The following is a 17,792-nucleotide window of genomic DNA, read 5'->3' on the forward strand; positions in this document are numbered from 1 at the left end:
GCTACGTGCGACGCTTTAGATCGAAAGTGTCAAGCGTTTTCTGTTTTGTGCTCTAGGGGTGTCTGTTTTGTAATTAGCGCTCAAGACATGACTGATCTCAAACCTTTTTTTTTTTTTTTCTTCCCAGTGCTTCAGACATGGCCAAACTCTAAACAGTTTTCCTTTCAGCACTGGATATTTGACAGAACTCGTTTTTGTGTTCGATGCCCGACACATTTATAATGTCAAACAGGTTTCTAATCCGCACTCGAGACGTGAATGATCTCACTTTTCCATTTGGTGCTTTAGCGTTGGCTAATCTCAAGCATTTATTTTTTTTATTTACTTTTCTAGACGTTGCTAATCACGAACAATTTTCTATTCGGCGCGCTTGATGTGACTGATCACAAACTTTTCTATTTGACACTCTGGACGTAGCAGTTTTTTTTTTTTTTTTTTTTACTGGATGCGGATGATCTAAAAAATGTTGCTCACTGTTTGCAATTTGCCACGTTCCATTTGTGACTGATTTCAGTCTTGTTCAAACTTTCACTGATTTCCTTCTATCATCTTTTCAGGTGTTTTGTCTTTTCCTCCCAAGAGCAGAAATGAGTCCTATTCCTTTCAAATGACATCCTCACAGTTCAGATTTTCTAATTTAAAGCAAGAGCACTCCTGATTTTCCTTTTTGCTTTTATTTTTCGGTCCCATAATATCCAAAATTCACATTCATCTTGATTGTGCAAAAGCTTTGTTTACATGATATTCATATTTCATTATGATGACCTCAACAACAGTGAGGAATATGAAAATCATGCTAAAATCGACCTTGTTCCGCTTTGGAACATTTGCAATTTCCATTCAACGCAAATTGAGCTCTAGCAAAAGTTTTGCTCTTCATGCAAATGCATAGCAGATTTAACATTGAAATACGTTTGGAGAAGATGTTTTGGGGATACTGTGTTTGACCTCGGACATCACCAAAGTCAAATCATGATAAAAGTACTGACAAATTGTCTTTGTAGTCTTTTGTTATGCATGAACCTTTTTTTTTTTTAAATTCGTCCATGCAGTACCTTGTATTTTTGCACATTTGTTGTCTTAAACACCTTTTCATGTTTGATATTAACATTATATATTATTGGAGTAAATTGCTTAATCATATTGCCTTTTTGATGTACCCCGTAAATGAAAACCCAGCATCCCCTGGAAAATTTTAAGGACTTGCTTAAAGTGCCACGGCGAAAAATAATTTTTCATTTCAATTCAAACTCTACCACCAAAAAAAAAAGAAAGAAATCTTCGCAAAAAACTGTTGATTTTGTGGTGATTTTTCTGCTGTAAGGGTTAAGACTGAAGCATAAAGTAATGTCAGTCAAAATATTCATTATTATTTTAAGTTGTTAAGAAGCCAAAAGTTTTTGTTTATTGTATAATTTTCAAATTATTTGGTCCATTATTTGGTAATTATTCTACCAAATCTCGAATCGACATACAAAAAAAAAAGAAATATATATATATATATATATATATATATATATATATATATATGGTTGATATTGAATTATGCCATGATAAAATGATTTTCTTCATTAGTTATTTTTTTAAAAGTTTTTGAGTGATGCTGGAACAAATTAATCGCCCTTCCATTCATTTCAATGAGGAAAGATGATTCGACATGACGATTGTTTTCGGAACGACTTGGAGCCACTATAGTTGATTATTCATTATTATATTTATTAAGTATTTATTGTGACATTCACATGTTGATTCTTCTTATTATTACTTTTAGTGTTATTGTTATTTTCATTCTTATTAGTTTCCAATTACATCCCGAGTATTATGCCTCTTATGGAGGTGAACTTGATGCACCAAAAAGATTGTATGACAACAGCAAGCACTCCAGTCGAGAGGCATACAGTCATGGACACATCAGATAAGCTGCCAGTGTCTCATATCCCTCACATTACACACACTCGCACACACACATGCTTTATCGAGTGCGCCATCATGGGCTCATCGCATTCCTTGTTTTCCATCTGCCTGCCTCTTCACCCTCCGATGTATTTTTTTTTTTGTCATTTGATCAAATTGAATTCCTTTCCTTCCCCCCGCTGGGTTCACCCATGCTCGATATTACAGCACCGGCGCACCTTTTGGCTATGTAACCAAAACACAAGACGGCATTTCTTCAAACAATACAACTGTCGGCTGTTTTATTTACCTTTCTCCTCCTTCACATTATCCCGGGCTATCTCCTCCTGCACACTTCACGCTCGACTACCCACAATGCAGTGCAGGGCGGCCGTTTGTTTGAATTATGGCCACGGCGCCTGCGAGGGGAATGCGCTACACTTAGGCACAACTTTCTCACCCGGGTTTTTGTGTGGCTCTCACATTGTTGAATTTACCCAATGTCATAAGGAAAAATTGACTATATTATACAAAAGGACATAAATAATTCTTAATTGGAATTACATTCTGTGGTTACTGTTCTTCAGCAACCAATGATAACGTTTCAATATTTCAATCTACTCTTTCTATCAAGTATCCTTGATGTGGCTAATATCAAAGACGTTCTCAATTTGGCACTTCTGACTTGGCTAATCTAAAACAAATTTCTGTTCAGCGCTCTAGACAGTTCATCTTAATCTGAAGCAGTTTTTTATTCTGTTTCTGTTCTAAATGTGGTTGATGTCAAGTTTTTATTCGGCGCTCTAGATGTGTCTTACATATGTTTTCTATTTCATACAATCGCTTATCTAAAGCAGCTTTCTATTCAATGCCCGAGAAATGGCTAATGCTCGTTTTCTAGTCAGCACTCTAGATGGTGGCTAATGTGTAACATTTTTCTCTGAGGACCTGAATATACAGTAGTTAATCTAAAACATCTTTTTATTCAGCCTTCTAGATAAGACTGTCACTTTTCTATTCAGCGCACCAGATGTGGCTAATGTCAGACAGTTTTCGATTTGGTGCTCCCAACAGCTAATCTGAAGCTCTTTTCTTTTTGGCCCAAAGGATGTGGCTAATCTCAAAGATTTATTTTTGACAGATTTGGTGTAGATAACCTCAAACCTTTTTCTATTTGGCGCACTCAATGTAGCTAAATGTAGCTCCCTCTAATCTCGTTGCACTCTTGAGTACAATGACAATAAAGGGATTTCTAATTCTAAATATGAAGTAGTGCTGTCTGTGCACTGTTCGGTGCGCTCGAAGTAGCTAAATTCAAAATGACTTTTTTTCTCATAGTTTTGACATGGCTAATCACAAACTGCACTCTAGATGTGGCTAATCTTAAACTGTTTTCAATTCCATAGGCCTGGACATGGCTAATCTCCAAATTTTCTATTTGCCAGTCGGTCAGTTTTCTTCTGGTCAATTTTGATGTAGATAATCTGAATCAGTTTTCTAGTAGCTACTCTAAAGGTAGCTAATTTGAACCATTTTTGATTTAGAATTTTTTAATGAAACAACACCATGTTGATGCAACATAAGTGAAAAAAATAGATGACAACAACACATTTTCATTTAATTTTATGATTTCAGTTTTTATTATATTATAAACGTTTTGTTCAAAATTACAGAATCTTCAATTTTTGTCATTTAATTTCATCTAGTTTCTGAATTGAAAAAACTCTGAGGTGGAATAGTCTTCCACAAAAGATTGTTTTCAGCCTTCACAAATGTCCTGGATGGGATACTTTTCATTTTGAGATTTTCCTTAACTTCTGTAGTTTGGCGAGGTTGCCTGATTGAAATTTCATCTTATCTGGACTTGTCTCGTTCCACTGTTTAATCCCCCCTCATTTTGAGTTGTAAAAGCGCCACGCCAGGCAGTATCACTTCACATTTTCCTCATCTTGTGTAACACCGAATAAAGCCGAGTGATTATTTGCAAGCCAATCCCTCCCGTGCCGTGCACACGTTCACAGCATTAAAGCATCACGCCGTTAAAATCGCAGCCAAAAAAAGTCCAACTTGCGTTGAATGTTCGTTTTCATCCTCGTTTCTCAATTTACAGCCTTTCAGTCGTGCTTTTGTGGTATGATATGGACGGTCTTTGCATGGGCCTCTGCTTTTAACCAATCCGCTATGTGCGCGGGTGCACGGCAATGATTTTATTGCAGCTGAGGCTCGTTGGGCCCGAGAGCCAAGTGCTGACTTTGCATGTGGCGAGGGACCAACCTGCAGCGCTCTGACGCTACAGTGTCTACATTTGCTGGAAGTTCATGGGGTCTGAAATGGGAAATTGACACATTAAAGATACTGTCGAAAATGTTTTTGCCACCGTGCTTCCCCGGTGCTTGAACCACGTGGTGGAATATCATTCTTAACGTTAGCCAAGTGCAATAATTATAGTTCTATTAATTAATAGAAAGTCATTAATCTGGTTTTTGTACTAAATCCCACTAAATTATCGTCCCAATTGGCTCCTCAAATAACTATCGCTTCCACTTTTTCTCTGCGTGGAAAGTTGATCCAATTTATCATTTACGGGCAACGCAGACTTGCTCCTTCATCAGTCTGCAGTGGTTGCAGATGGAGCAGCAAGATTGTGCGTGCGTACGTGCGCGTGTGCCAGATGGTAGCATAGGGAAGGACTGAATCAGTCTGCCAATAAGCTTCATCATAGACATGATTAAAGACACTTATTATATGGAAAGAAATTAAATTTGGGTCCCCCAGTCTTTGCCCTGTGACAAACATCCAATGCACGCCATGCGCACACGCACACACACACAGTCCTTCACAAAGAACCATCTCATCGCAGACTGATAGCAATCATGTCACTGCTAATCAGGGTGCTTGGTGAACAAAGCTGTCGGAGGAATTCAATCATATCGCAGATGATGAAACCATTTACCATCAGTGAAGACGCAGAAGGAGGAACGTGGCCTCCAACGCCAGTCCTCAACTTATCCTTATTTCACGGAAACATTTCAAGACGTGAAGTTTCTGGTGAGCCTTGTGATCCCACGCGTCGCCGATGCGATAAAGGCGACTCGCCGGGTACGCTCGGCCGCTGACTTGATAAGGATTTATTAGTCCTCATGAGAGGTGCTGAGTTTCTCAGTAGGTGGTCTGCTTCTTGAGAGGATCACCACACCTCATCTCTGCCGGGCGTCCCTAAGACGAAACAAGGCTTTGAAGCGCGCACTGGAGATGGACGCGCCACTGAACGAGACTCACTCTTCACCTCCAATAACTTTTGTCGCTCTGGTTTTCCCTTTCAACATAATAACCCTGGAGTATAAAAGTTGTAGACACCATGCTTGTCTATAATTGTATCTCTAATCTCCTGAGACAACTCTTTCCTTAGCTTCATCTGGCGCATTTGTATTGCAGTGTATTCACACATGGGCAAGATTTTGTGCACCCCCGCAGTTAACTCATTCCTTGCCATTGACGTGTATTGAAGCCAAAAAGTACATTAACTCATTTACTGCCATTGACGGCTAAGGATGTCTAAGATCCCTTGTTTTTTTTGTTTTTTTTTTTTTTTTTTGATTGGCTCGTAGTGAATGAGTTTATGAAAGAAAAACCCATATGGGTAAGAATTTACCATATTTTTCGGACTTTAAGCCGCAATTTTTTCCCTAGATTTTGAATTATGCGCTTATACAACGGTGCAGACTTTTAGTGGATTTTTATTTCACCTGTAGGGGCGCTCTATAGTTAAGCAAATACGCTAAATAAATCTCGATTTTTATTTTTTTCTCTCTTGGTTCTGTTGGTTTTGTTATTGCCATATTAAAAGGCACTGTTTTAACATTCTGTTTATATACCTTTATGAGCATTCACAGGACCAAATCGTTCTGTATATGCAGTAAACAACCCATTTTTTTCAACAGAGAAAACTGCAACTTAAAGCCTGGTTTTGTCTGTATATCGTTTTTTGTTTTTCCCCAAAAAGAGTTGCTGTGGCTTATATACGGGTGCGCCTTATAGTCCGGAAAATAAACTTGAAATCAAATCAAAACTCACTCAGGGATTTTGGCTTGTCTGTAATTTTCGTCCTAATCTCATACGACAACTCACTCCTTGGCTACGTCCGGTCCTTCTGTAGTGTGGTCCACGCACGTCACCAAAGAGCAGTAGACAGACTGAGTTTAAAGACACCAGCGATGCTAATTAGAGGACATGCCTTGGTTGAACATGTCCCTATGGTGAAATTAGTTTCCGTTTATACTACACAGTCTCTCGCAACTCACCGCCTTGGTTTATCGCACCGTATGAGACTACACTACATTAAGTGAGTTTTATTTTTTAAAGCACCAATTCACAACAGAACTTACTCTACACTGTTATGGAGCATGCTGCATTACGCTACATTACGTCATTTTTCATTATCTGGAGCACGAGCCGCAGTTCTGCTCACTCCCATCAGATAAATGTCACTGGAAAAATGGTCATCTTAATGAGTTGAAATGTGGTAGCTCAACTCAGCCTCTGGCTGGTGGACGTCACGGCTAACAGTATGCTTTTAGTGCTCCAGCAAAATTATTTTCATTTAAAGATATTACAGCATGTATTAGCAGAAATTATATACAAACCAAACGAAATTGAGTTCTTCTGTTAAAGCGGAACACCTAAGTAGAGCCTCCCCTTTTTCAGTTTTGGAATTCTGTGGATAAACTACACAATATTCCTCTTCTACATGACATTGAACTTACTATGTGAAAATGTGCTGCAGTGCACAAAAGAATACATAAATACAAGGTAATAATAATAAAAAAAAAAAAACTTTTACACTACACTTCACTTCCTCATGCTACACGATGGATGCTAATGTTCCGAGGCCAATGTTGGCCTGTAGGCACCCAATATGTATTCTTTTTTTTTTAATGTTTCCATCTGGGTCCAAGTGAATCGGCACCAAGTGTTAACCGCCAGCAGCTGGCGAATGGATGGACATATCGGATGAGAAAAATGTACTTAGCTGTAAATCAAAGGTCTTTATGGCCCTGGTGTGCTTGCTAAAAGTTGTACATGTAGCTCCACCATAGCCATTGAAAAGAGTGTGGTGTTTTTTCAACTATGTTAAGCAGATGTTTGGCGCATGTCGCAAACGTTGGTTTAATGCGACTGATGGACAAACAAACCGAGCAACAGAATAAGTTTATAGTCAGTCAAGAAAGGTATACAGCGTACATCTGTATGATATGCAGAATTTAGATCATTTGATGTGGTGCTTTGCTGTTAATGCACCTTTTCGCACAACCCTTTGAATTGATATCCCACTTTCACACGTTAACGTATTATCTCTGTGCAACAAAAAACAGGAAACGCCAAAAATGAAAGAAAATGTTTGATTCGTTTTTGTTACAGATAAAACTAATATAAAACAAGTCAAATCTGGGGTGGGAAATGTTTTTTTCTTACACAATATGAGAAGCAACGGACAAAAAAAACTATTAAATTTCAATGTAACTAATTAATCGCAAGAAAAAATCCGTAATTAATTGCGATTAATCGCATTTTTTTCCAAATATTTTTTGTGAGACTATTAACTGGTATTTGATTGATATATTATAATTAATGTAAAATCACCAAAGTGTGTGATCCTTAAATACAATCTAAACTGAGTCATCTTTACCAATTTTTATTTTGAGATCATTCTCGAAACGTATACAGTACATTTAGTTGAAATCACCACACTCAAGCAGTTTTGGTTTGCAAGGCCCAGTGGTAACTTAAGCAAAGTGTTTTGTTCTGAGATCATGTGCTAAAGATGCAAATTTGGAATTTGGCTTTCCAAGTTATGCAAATTAATGTTTCAAAAAAATAAAACCTAGTTAGCTGTTAAAATATTTAATCACATTATTTTTTTGGAAAATTTAATTTTAATTTTGACAGCCCTACATTAAAAAAAAGTATTTGCCCTTGACATTTAAAAATAAAACCTTTTAATGAGTTATGTGAAGACTGCCTTTGCTGGGAGTCATGCCATTGGAAAATGTGTTGTGGAGATGGAGAGTGATCGTTTCCCAACCTAGAGGTTGTGGGTTTGATCCCATGTTGAAGTTTCCTTGAGCAAGATACTGAACCCCGAGTTTCTCCTGATGGCTCCTGATTAGATGAGGTAGTAGTGGGAAGCGCTTTGAGAACCGCAGGTCGAAAAATTCCAAACAAGTGACAACCCATTTACCATGTGGTGTAAAATCCCCGTTAACCTGAGGATGCTGTAAATTTAGCATATCAGAAATCTGAAGAAAGTAATTCAGAAGAAGAAAAACACATTCCAACAACAAGTCTAAAGGGACAAATTATTACATGACATTACAACAAGTCAAATCAAAATTTATTTATATAGCCCTTAATCACAAGAAAGTCTCCAAGGGATTCAGATGCCGACAGTTGACAAATATTAACATCTTTCTATGCCAGTGGCGTATCGTGTCAAGCAAATGATGGAATGTACTTCCCCTAGAGAGCAAAACACAAGAGCCTTTCATTATATGCCTTTCTTTTTGATGGCGTACCGTCGCTCACGTAAGATGTGCCTTGGCTCAAGAAAGGTTAGAAAACACAGATATAATTTGCCCTTGAATGGAGGAATAAAAAAACAAAAATAAATCATCAATCATACGTACTCAGATAACACAAAAAAAAAAGCTAAAACAAAAAAAAAACAAAAATCCTCAAATGACAGCTTTTAGTCGTAAGAAAAATATCCTCCATCGTTTGTTAAAAGCCAGTGCACCTGTTGCCGTAGCGACGTGCCTCTTAAGGATGCCCTCTAAGGAGACATACCGGGGGCACGCTCCCACTGCGAGGGCTGCTTCAGTGGCACACGTTGTCCATTGAGCGAGAAGAGCGGACAAATGGACAAGGACAGTTGCTTGGACACGAGAAATGGAAAAAAAGGGGAAGTGAATGCGCACAAGTGGTTAGATTGGAGTATTTGGAAAATTTGCTTGCCATCTGCTTGCCACATTTAAGCAACTTCACTTCAATTCGGAAGATGAGGCTGAATGCAGTGGTGGGAAAGCAAATTATGTGTCCCTATGTTTTAGCCGATTTTGTCGAGCATAAACATTTACATATCTTTTTTTCTGACATCTTTTTACTTTGGCTCCCTGTATTTAAAAGTCGATCTAATCAGAAATGCGAGTAACATATTTTAGCTAATTTACCATTTTAAGAACTAGCTAGCTCATGTCTTAAAAACCACACGACACAACATGATGTGTTGTTGTCTTGTTCGTTGTTTCCAAAGAGAGCAAAGCGAGTTTTAGATATACTTGACACTGAAAAAAACATTACAAACTTTTTAGAGTACGACCTCAAAAGTGTGACCTCCAATGTCACAATTAGGCAATGTTCATATTTTTCCACCAACCTACAGTATTAGTTGATCCATCAATGTATAGGTTTTCATTTTTCAATTGGTGATCAATCTAAAGTGGCGGGATTAGATTTGCTCTTTTAACGATTGAACACATGCCCTTTTTTGGGGGTCTCCTGAAAAGTGTTGATTTTGGACATACAAGGATTCTACCCGGCGAGTTTTCAGCTGTCATCTTCAAACATGTACTTTCAAACCCATTTCACTTTAGCAATTTTTTTTCCCGATCCTCAGGATTATTATTATTATTTTTTTTTAAAATAAGGTATTTATAGTGTCATCACTTGTGGATTTTTGTTAACTATCCCCTGCGAATAGTGGTGAGCTAAAATCAAATCCATTGACAAACAAATCGTTGAATTCATTTTACATGGTCTTTAAGTACATTTCAGAGTTTTTTTTTTTTTTATTTACATATGTTGGATCAGTTCTACTTTTACCAGATTTTCACAAGTATCTACTAAAGTGTACACTGTAACTAATTTTACCATCTCTGGCCGAATGCAAGGAGGGATGGAAGGATTAGTGAGTTCTCGGGGTTGGCGGGTTCATGGTTGGAGCGACAAATGTAGTAGGAAGGAAAAGACGGACGGCGTCTACCAAGATCAAATTAAAATAAACTCCAAGGATGGATGACAGTGGGCACAAGGGATGGGGGGTGAAGATGGCGTTGTTGGAGGAGGGTGGCCAAGGAGGTGGGGGTCTCCATGTGGGAGTTTAGCCAATGAGGCGTGGACTGGCTTGTGTTTTTGGGAGGAAGGAAGTCGTGACTGCCGGTTGATTTACGGCGGCTTTGCTTTTAATGAAATTGTTTCAGTGACAGAGCCGGTAAAAGGCCCTTAATGGATTGGCCGGCCTAATGTAATGAAATTACTCCCTCTTTCACTACACACAGGGAAAAAAAAAAAGAATAAAAGATGACATTGGCAGCAGGAGGAGGAGGAGGAGGAAAATGCAATTAATATTTACAGAAGAGACAAGAAGGGTGGGCACTTCCTCCCCACTCTCTCTTTCTCCCTATGGGCGTCTAGCTCTCTCGCCCCCTCTCTCTCCCCCATCTGGCGGGCGAGCGAGGCAGCAGGTGATAGGCTGCCGCCACGTCGGCCGTTTGGCCACTTCTATTCCTCCTCGCCGGCTCTCCTTTTTCCTTTCCTCCTCCTCCTCGGGGCGGCTCACACATCACGGCGCTGAGGTGAGAGCGGCCATCCCCTCCGCTGTGTGTGTGTGTGTGTGCGTGAGTGCGTGTGAGGGCATGTGTGTGTAGGGTCTTGTACTTTGAGCTCACGACTGAGGTATCACCTCCCCGCCTCTTCCTCCTCCTCACACTCATTCACGCCTTTTTCGGTAGTCCCTCCTCCCCCCCAGCTGAGCGGACCTTGACTCTCTTGTGTGTGTGTGTGTGTGTGTGTTTGTGCGTGTGCGCGTTTGTGTGTGTGTGTGTGCAGGCAACTGGACAGCAACCACATCAGCTGCATTGAAGATGGGGCTTTCCGAGCACTGCGCGATCTGGAGATTCTGTAAGTGGAGAAAAAAAATTGTCTTCCTCCTCCTCCATCCTTCATTCTTCATCTAACAAGTCTCATCCTTCATCCCGTCTTTTTTTTTTTTTTATCATCTTCCTCACTTTAATAAGTGGAAGTGAATCATCTGAAAAATGTTGCTTGTCGAAGTGTCTTTATTACAAAATGTGTTTGTAAAGCAGAGCGTCCTTGATCCACATCTCGCGCGGACGCACGCTCACACGCACACACACCCCCCCCACACACACACACACTCCCGAATATTCTTGCATTCTGCTACTAATGATAATGTGCTCATTAGGCGCTCAAGGTGCTTTATTTAATTTTTTTTTATATTGTTAGTTTTATGTTCCTGGCGACATATTAAGAGAAAGTTGTTTTTGTGTGTTGCGCAAGCGTTAGCTCATTTGTCTGCAGGCGTTGTTGGCTGTGTGTTGCCGCGTACGAGGAAAAGTTCCAGTGCCAGCGTTCTGCTGCTGATAAAACTTGTAAATTAGCGAGAGAGGATGTCAGGGCGTGAGTGGGCGGGAAAAAAATATAAAAAAAATAAAACTGCAATTTGACCACTTGGAAGAGTATGTTTGGATTCTAGTGGTTGGTATGGAGACGGTTAAGGTCACTCGTGGGAGGTAATGGACTTTGGTAATTAATTCATAAATATTAATTCATTCATTCATAAATAATTGATTTGACTATTTTAATTCTTTTAATTTACAGATTGTAATAGTCATAAACGACACAATGACGACAAATCATAATTGGAAAGTAAACTGCTAATCGGAAAGTAGTAATTGTTGTCAAGGAAGTTTCTGGAAGTGATTTGTGTATTGACTGTCTTTTGTATGTAGGGGAGGAGCTAAGTTTAGCCTGGGTAGTTAGTGGAAGTTAGGAGGGTGCATGTTTTTGCTATGAAAAAGTTTGAGTTGTGATTTTGAATCTCTAAGCTATTTTTAAGGGTCATGTAAATGGAGTTGTTGTGATCTTAATTGGTGGTATATTTCTTGTTAAAACTGTTGATATAGAATTAGGTCAGGTGTATTTTAATCGATTACTTTGCATCCTCATTGTAACATTTGGGGACGCATGGATGGAAATACACACACTACGAACATTAGATGACCTTGCTGCTAAAGTGTAACGAGCCAGTCTTTTTTTTATTTTTTCGTAGTTTGCCCATGACATCTGATTTCGTTCAACCGATCTGAGACGATGGGCTACTTCGTGAAGAAGAACTCGTTCTGTAAATCATGGGCTCCCCCTACAGTTGTGGAGTGAAATTAATTTTGAAGCCCGGAACCTAAATTGAAAATTAAATGGCAATCATGTTAATCATCTTTGCAGACAAAGACATTAAGACAGACAAGTGGAGCTCAGAGATGCTACGTGCTAATGGAATGTGATAACATTATGTCTTGAAAGACAGCATTTCACAGTGTGCAACACATTGGAGCAATGGCCACGTCCCGGCTGGTCTGACGATATTTTAAATTAGTTGATGTCGGGTTTCCATGCTAATGACCAGACCTGGGCACTTGACCCTTTTTTGCTGGTCAGTCCTCCAGCCGCAATCTCCGTACCGTTCCGGCCTTGACCTTCCGGTCTTATTCCGAAAATTTGTCGGCCCCTGACTCCCATCATCACTCTACTATGTTCTATTTTTGTGTTTTAAGCGTAATTTTAATTGTATTTAATTCAATGATACCCACGTGTACCACCAGAGGGCGCCCTCGTCACACTTGACTTGATTATCGTTCTAAAAATTCAAAACGGCAAATCCAATTTCTTGGCCATTTTGCGCATTTCTGATGATATGACTCCACCCGGCGATACGCCATTAATCTTCGCCATTCGTCTCGCGTCGACGTGGCGTTGATGGTGCAGTGTGACGCTGCCTAATGTGCTCACATGAATGATTAAAGAGAGTCGAGGCTTCCGGTGGAAACGGTTCGATACTCGGGCGTGCGAGAGCCGGATGAAAACCAAGCCATGATGCTTTTGAGAAGAAGGCGTAGCGTCCACCTTTTCGTTTGCTGACTTCTGATCTCGGAGGAGACTGATGGTGGTTGATGCGGGACATTAGCAATTCATAAAAGGCCAGGCGGCCGGATTTACGATGCACTGTAAATACACAGCAGAAGGCGGGACAGGACGCACACTTCATTCACCCTGGTGTGACGTTTTAATAAAGCCAGGTGCGCGCTCGCGCAAGCAAACAGGCACACACGTTCCCGCGCCCATCTGTCCTGTCCCAAGTGGTTCAACATGTGACCACAGTACAAGATAATGAGGTCATGCAATTGCACGATTCCATTTTAATAATCCACTTCTCAATTCTTTTAGAATATGACTAAAATAATGGCACCCAATATTCTTAGGGGCTCAAGACAGAGCTCTGATGCAAAATTCCAAAAAGTGCAATTTTTAATTTTAATTTTCTTTTTTTTTTTTTTAAACTTTTTTTTTTTTTAACTTTGGTTCTCAGAATGAAACTAGATGAAAATACAATTTTCTGTTGCAGCACCGCCCCACCAAAAAGCAGTTTGTGACGTGTTCTTTTGATGACAAAAAAAACATTCATCCGTCGCGTTCTACTTATTCCGAAATAGCAAAAACTATTTTCATATAAAAAGCTGCAGTAATGACATTAAATAAGCTAAAAAAGAAACTTTGTCATACTTTCTCCTTCAGTTGTGCGGCTCATTCTGGTGTTTTCACTTTGACTACCTGCCTGGAGGTGTAAGACGAAACACAAGGATATACCGTACTGGAGACTCAGCTCTCTTGGCTTTTCAGTACGGCAGTAATATTAGTCGTTCTTTACAGGATAAATAATTTGAGTGGATGTTGTGATGATGTGTCTGTCCACATGATGTTGATGTCCCGTTTGGGTTCAGATATTTGTTTGTGTGAGGCTCTGGAACATTGCGCATTAATCTAGCGAAGGCTGTGGGTGTGTTTCAAATACACAAAATCTGTTTTCTGCTTATTTTGATTCTAAACTTTAACCAGGACTGGCAGTAAATAGCATTTTTTAAATTAATTAATTAATTTTTTAAAGAATATTAGACAAGTAATTATTTATATTCATAATGACCTGGCCATCTTTTTCTTTTTTGAAATTCAAAAGTGGCTTTAATGTTTGCCCCATTAACACCCTAAAAAGACTAACTTTGAGATCACTATTTGGCAAGGAACATTTCACAGATTGCAAAGCAAGAATGAGACAGAGGTTAGCCTCTCGTCTCTCTCCTCTCCATCGTCACTGTAAGTCAATGTGACACCTCGCTGGTGTGGAAACAGCCAAGCCCCAAATTGAGTCAGTCAGTCAGACATTTGTTCCATTAATAATGAATGCGGGCCTGCCTCCTCCATCCCCGTGATCCTCCGCCCCTTCTCCCCACGCTTTCGTTTTGTCTTGCTTTTCTTTTTGATACCCGTTAATGTCCAATGTCTTCATTCTTGTCATCTTTTGATCCTTCTTGCGATCACTTTATTCTTCCTCCACCCTTTCTTCTTGAGTTTTCATTGACACGGTGACTCTTTTGCCGCGTTCTGTCATCCGATCACATTAATCTCGTTTGCACATCAATTGAAACAAAAAGGTTGTCTACCTTTTCCTTCCGTCTGCTCTCTTTTTACTAACTCCGCCCTTTTTTTCTCCCGAAGCGTGCTTTATAAAATAAATAAATAAAAGAAGCATAACAGCAGCCATTCAGGCACTAAATAAATCATAAGCTTGATTTTAGAAGCAGTCTCAGCTGTGAGGAGGAAGAGACATGTGGGTTCGGAGTGATGTCTTTAGGAAGTCTTCATTGATAAACGGAAACAAATCTCTTCTCTGATGTGGAATGTCATTTACTAGTATTATGAAATTTAATATCGGATGTTCAGGTGGTTTTCGCATTACGAACGAGTTCCATTGATACGCTGGCGACGTAACACGAATTTTTGCGTAAATGGGAATTAATGCCCCCTAAATCTCTAAATGAATGTTGGCGATGTTCGTCGGCATCTTTTGATGATATCCACCTCATACTTCTAGACTAAAAAGCTATTATAGTAATTTTACTCAAATATTCTTCATAATCATTACTATAACTAGTGGTTGAAATGTCCATTTTATTTTGCTTTTATTTCATTATGTATTTTATGCTATTCCAGCTTAACATGATACTGTGATCTAATAGTGATTTTTAGTGCATTTTCTTTAATTACAGTAACTATTTAAACGAATTAATGAATAATTCAAATTGTATAGATTTTTAATTATATGTAAATATATGTTTAAGTTGCATTCATATTTTTAAAATTTAAAAATTTATATATAATAACTGTTTAATTTAGGCAGTTAAGCAATTAAATCGATTTTATTAACAGTATTTGTTATTTCAATTGCTTTTCATATTTGTTTATTTTGTTTCTCTGTATGAAATGTCAATACTATACAATTGAGTTTCTTGCCCAGCGGAACAACATTCAATTCTGACTCATATGCAAGATAAAGGCCTGTTGGAAAAAAAACAAAGCCTAATTAAAAGAAGAAAAAAATTATTTACGAGGGTGGTTCGTTAGCAGCCCGCACCATTAGCATGACTCACACGCGCAGCTGCACGCCATTATGGACGTGGCTTGATTATTCATGATGTTACCATAAAATATAATGCACTGTCGCAAGAATTTAGTGGAAATTTATACAAAATAGCCGGATTCATAAATTTTCCAATGTGTCTGTAATAAAATGAAAATACCACAAATATGTGTAAAAGTTAGATTGTTGCAATACAAGTCTACATTTTGTCTTGAATTCAAGGTTGCCAAATAGTGAGATTTTATATTATCACTTTATAAAGAATATTCATGTTCTCGGTTTATCCATAATTTTTAATTAAAAATTAATACAGCTATAAATCAGCATTTTCATGCGTTAAAGACAGCTAAAATGACCCCTCCTTGCCAAATAGTGATTATAGATGATTCCCTTTTGCACAGTTTGTATAAATTGTTCGTAATCAGTGTTATGGTAATTAACAACCGCTACAAACTATGACTATGAAAAGAACAGTCCAAATCACCTCCTGCTTTCCAAACAGTGAGCATACATGGTGCTACTCCATGCACCGTACCCATGTTCAATTTTTGCGTACGAGTTTGAAAAATGGTCATTTATTAGTCATTATTAATATTTAAAACCATCATTATCATCAATGAGAATAGTTAGAATGACCTCTTTTTGCCAAATACTGAGCATACATGATGACTGTTAATACAGTGTACTATTTTCATACGAGGCTTTTCAAAGTTCTTATGTGTTTTTGTTTTTTTTATGACACAATTTTTTTTTTATGACACAAAATTGCTATAATAAGCCATAGTGACTCTTCTGCTGATCTTAGACAGCATAATCTCATAATACACGGTTGTAGTTTTCTATGTCACGTGACCTTAATGAGCATATTTGAGTTTTTTTAATATTTAAAAACAGCTCTAAATCATAATTGCCATAAATGTAAACAATCAGCATTACTTCCTGTATGCCAAATAATGACCTTGCACAGTACCACTTTATAGTAAGGAAATCCTTGTAGTGCATTTGAGAAATGCTGATTACTTTAATACTTAAAATCTGCCAAGATAAAAAAAATGCAAAAAAAACAAAACAAAATATCCACATCATCAATAACAGCAGTGAAGTTCTGTTTGCCAAATAATGAGCTCACATTTAGCCCGTTTGCTGGTTATAAACGCTACTAACTCATGGAATGGAATAATTGTACTTTACATTTTATAGGAAGTAGAATACAGATAATGCTAAGCATAACAATAGTGAGCCTACCCTGTTAGCAACCAGTTTATAACATCATTATTAATTTCTCAGGTCATTACCGTTTTTGAATTGTTTTTCTAGCCTGTTTCAGTTTCAATCAACAGCCCACCTCATTTTTTGGAGTCGCCTCACAATCAATTCACGCTGACAAATGGAGATCCGATTAGTGTCTGACCCCAGTTGCGGCGGGGGGTCACATTTTCCCGGCTGTTCATATCCGCACCGAGCCGCTTTGGTGATGAAGATCGACTCCGATGATGCCACAGTGAAAAATTAAAAGAGGAAATTTGCATGTGGCGTTGACTTTTGGTCGGCTGCCTGGAGATTAAACGGCACCATCGTTTTGGGCGGCCAAGTCAGTTTTGTGGAATTAATCGTTGGATTGCCAGGGACGATGAAGTGTTTTGGCGAAAATGTGTAATAATTACAAGATGCCAGGAGGTTTGTGATCAGAAGGATTTATTATGACGACCATTAAAGAAAAATGGTCATCTTGCTGGGACGCTAAAAATGGGATTAGTCAAAATCAAAAATTAAAAAAAAAAACCCTTTGAGGTGAGTAGCATAAAACATTCCCATTTGCTAATATGTACGGAATGCTGCAAAATTCTCGAGAAAACCAACATTTTTTATTTAATGTGAAAGAGTTAATACTGTTTATTGGACTAGTTGCTCTTTTTGTCAGCGCAGGCAGATGGAAGTGTTTGATGCAGGACTGTTTGTCCTTCCACGTGTTGCTGTCATTTCACGCTCCATCGCGCTCCCGAGCACGCCAACATGGTTGGAAACAAGCGTTTACACGCACACCAGGATGAAGCATTTCCCGTATTGTGTTCAAGCTTAAACACAAAATGGTCCGAGGATACCCGACAAGATTTGTGGCATGATTTGCAAAACTATATCGCAATGTAGTGGAATACAATTATCAAAGCGCAAAATATGCAATTCAAGGGTGGCAAAAAAACAAAAAAAAACTCGTCCGACATTTTAGGTTCACACTGCAGGAAAATGTGACCCAGATCGGATTTTTTCCCCTTATGCAACTTGTATCTGCTTATCGTTGAATTTTTTTTTTCAAATCCGATATGGGCCACTTTCATATTTGGTCCTACGTACG

The 17,792-nt window shown here is 38.6% G+C and overlaps 1 protein-coding gene across 5 annotated transcripts in view; it reads left to right on the top strand.

Annotated features, from left to right (window-relative positions):
* slit3 (slit homolog 3 (Drosophila)) overlaps window positions 1–17,792 on the top strand; it is a 236,782-nt gene that overhangs the window by 129,928 nt on the left and 89,062 nt on the right. For all 5 annotated transcript variants that reach the window (XM_088294962.1, XM_088294963.1, XM_088294965.1 and 2 more), the window contains one exon: window positions 10,777–10,848. In XM_088294962.1, the coding sequence (XP_088151088.1) occupies window positions 10,777–10,848 (72 nt within the window). The remainder of the gene's footprint in view (window positions 1–10,776; window positions 10,849–17,792) is intronic.

This window comes from Idiotropiscis lumnitzeri, chromosome 4 (genome assembly GCF_059441095.1).
Source record: "Idiotropiscis lumnitzeri isolate Australia: NSW breed Sydney's pygmy pipehorse chromosome 4, RoL_Ilum_1.0, whole genome shotgun sequence".
Lineage (NCBI taxonomy): Eukaryota > Metazoa > Chordata > Actinopteri > Syngnathiformes > Syngnathidae > Idiotropiscis > Idiotropiscis lumnitzeri.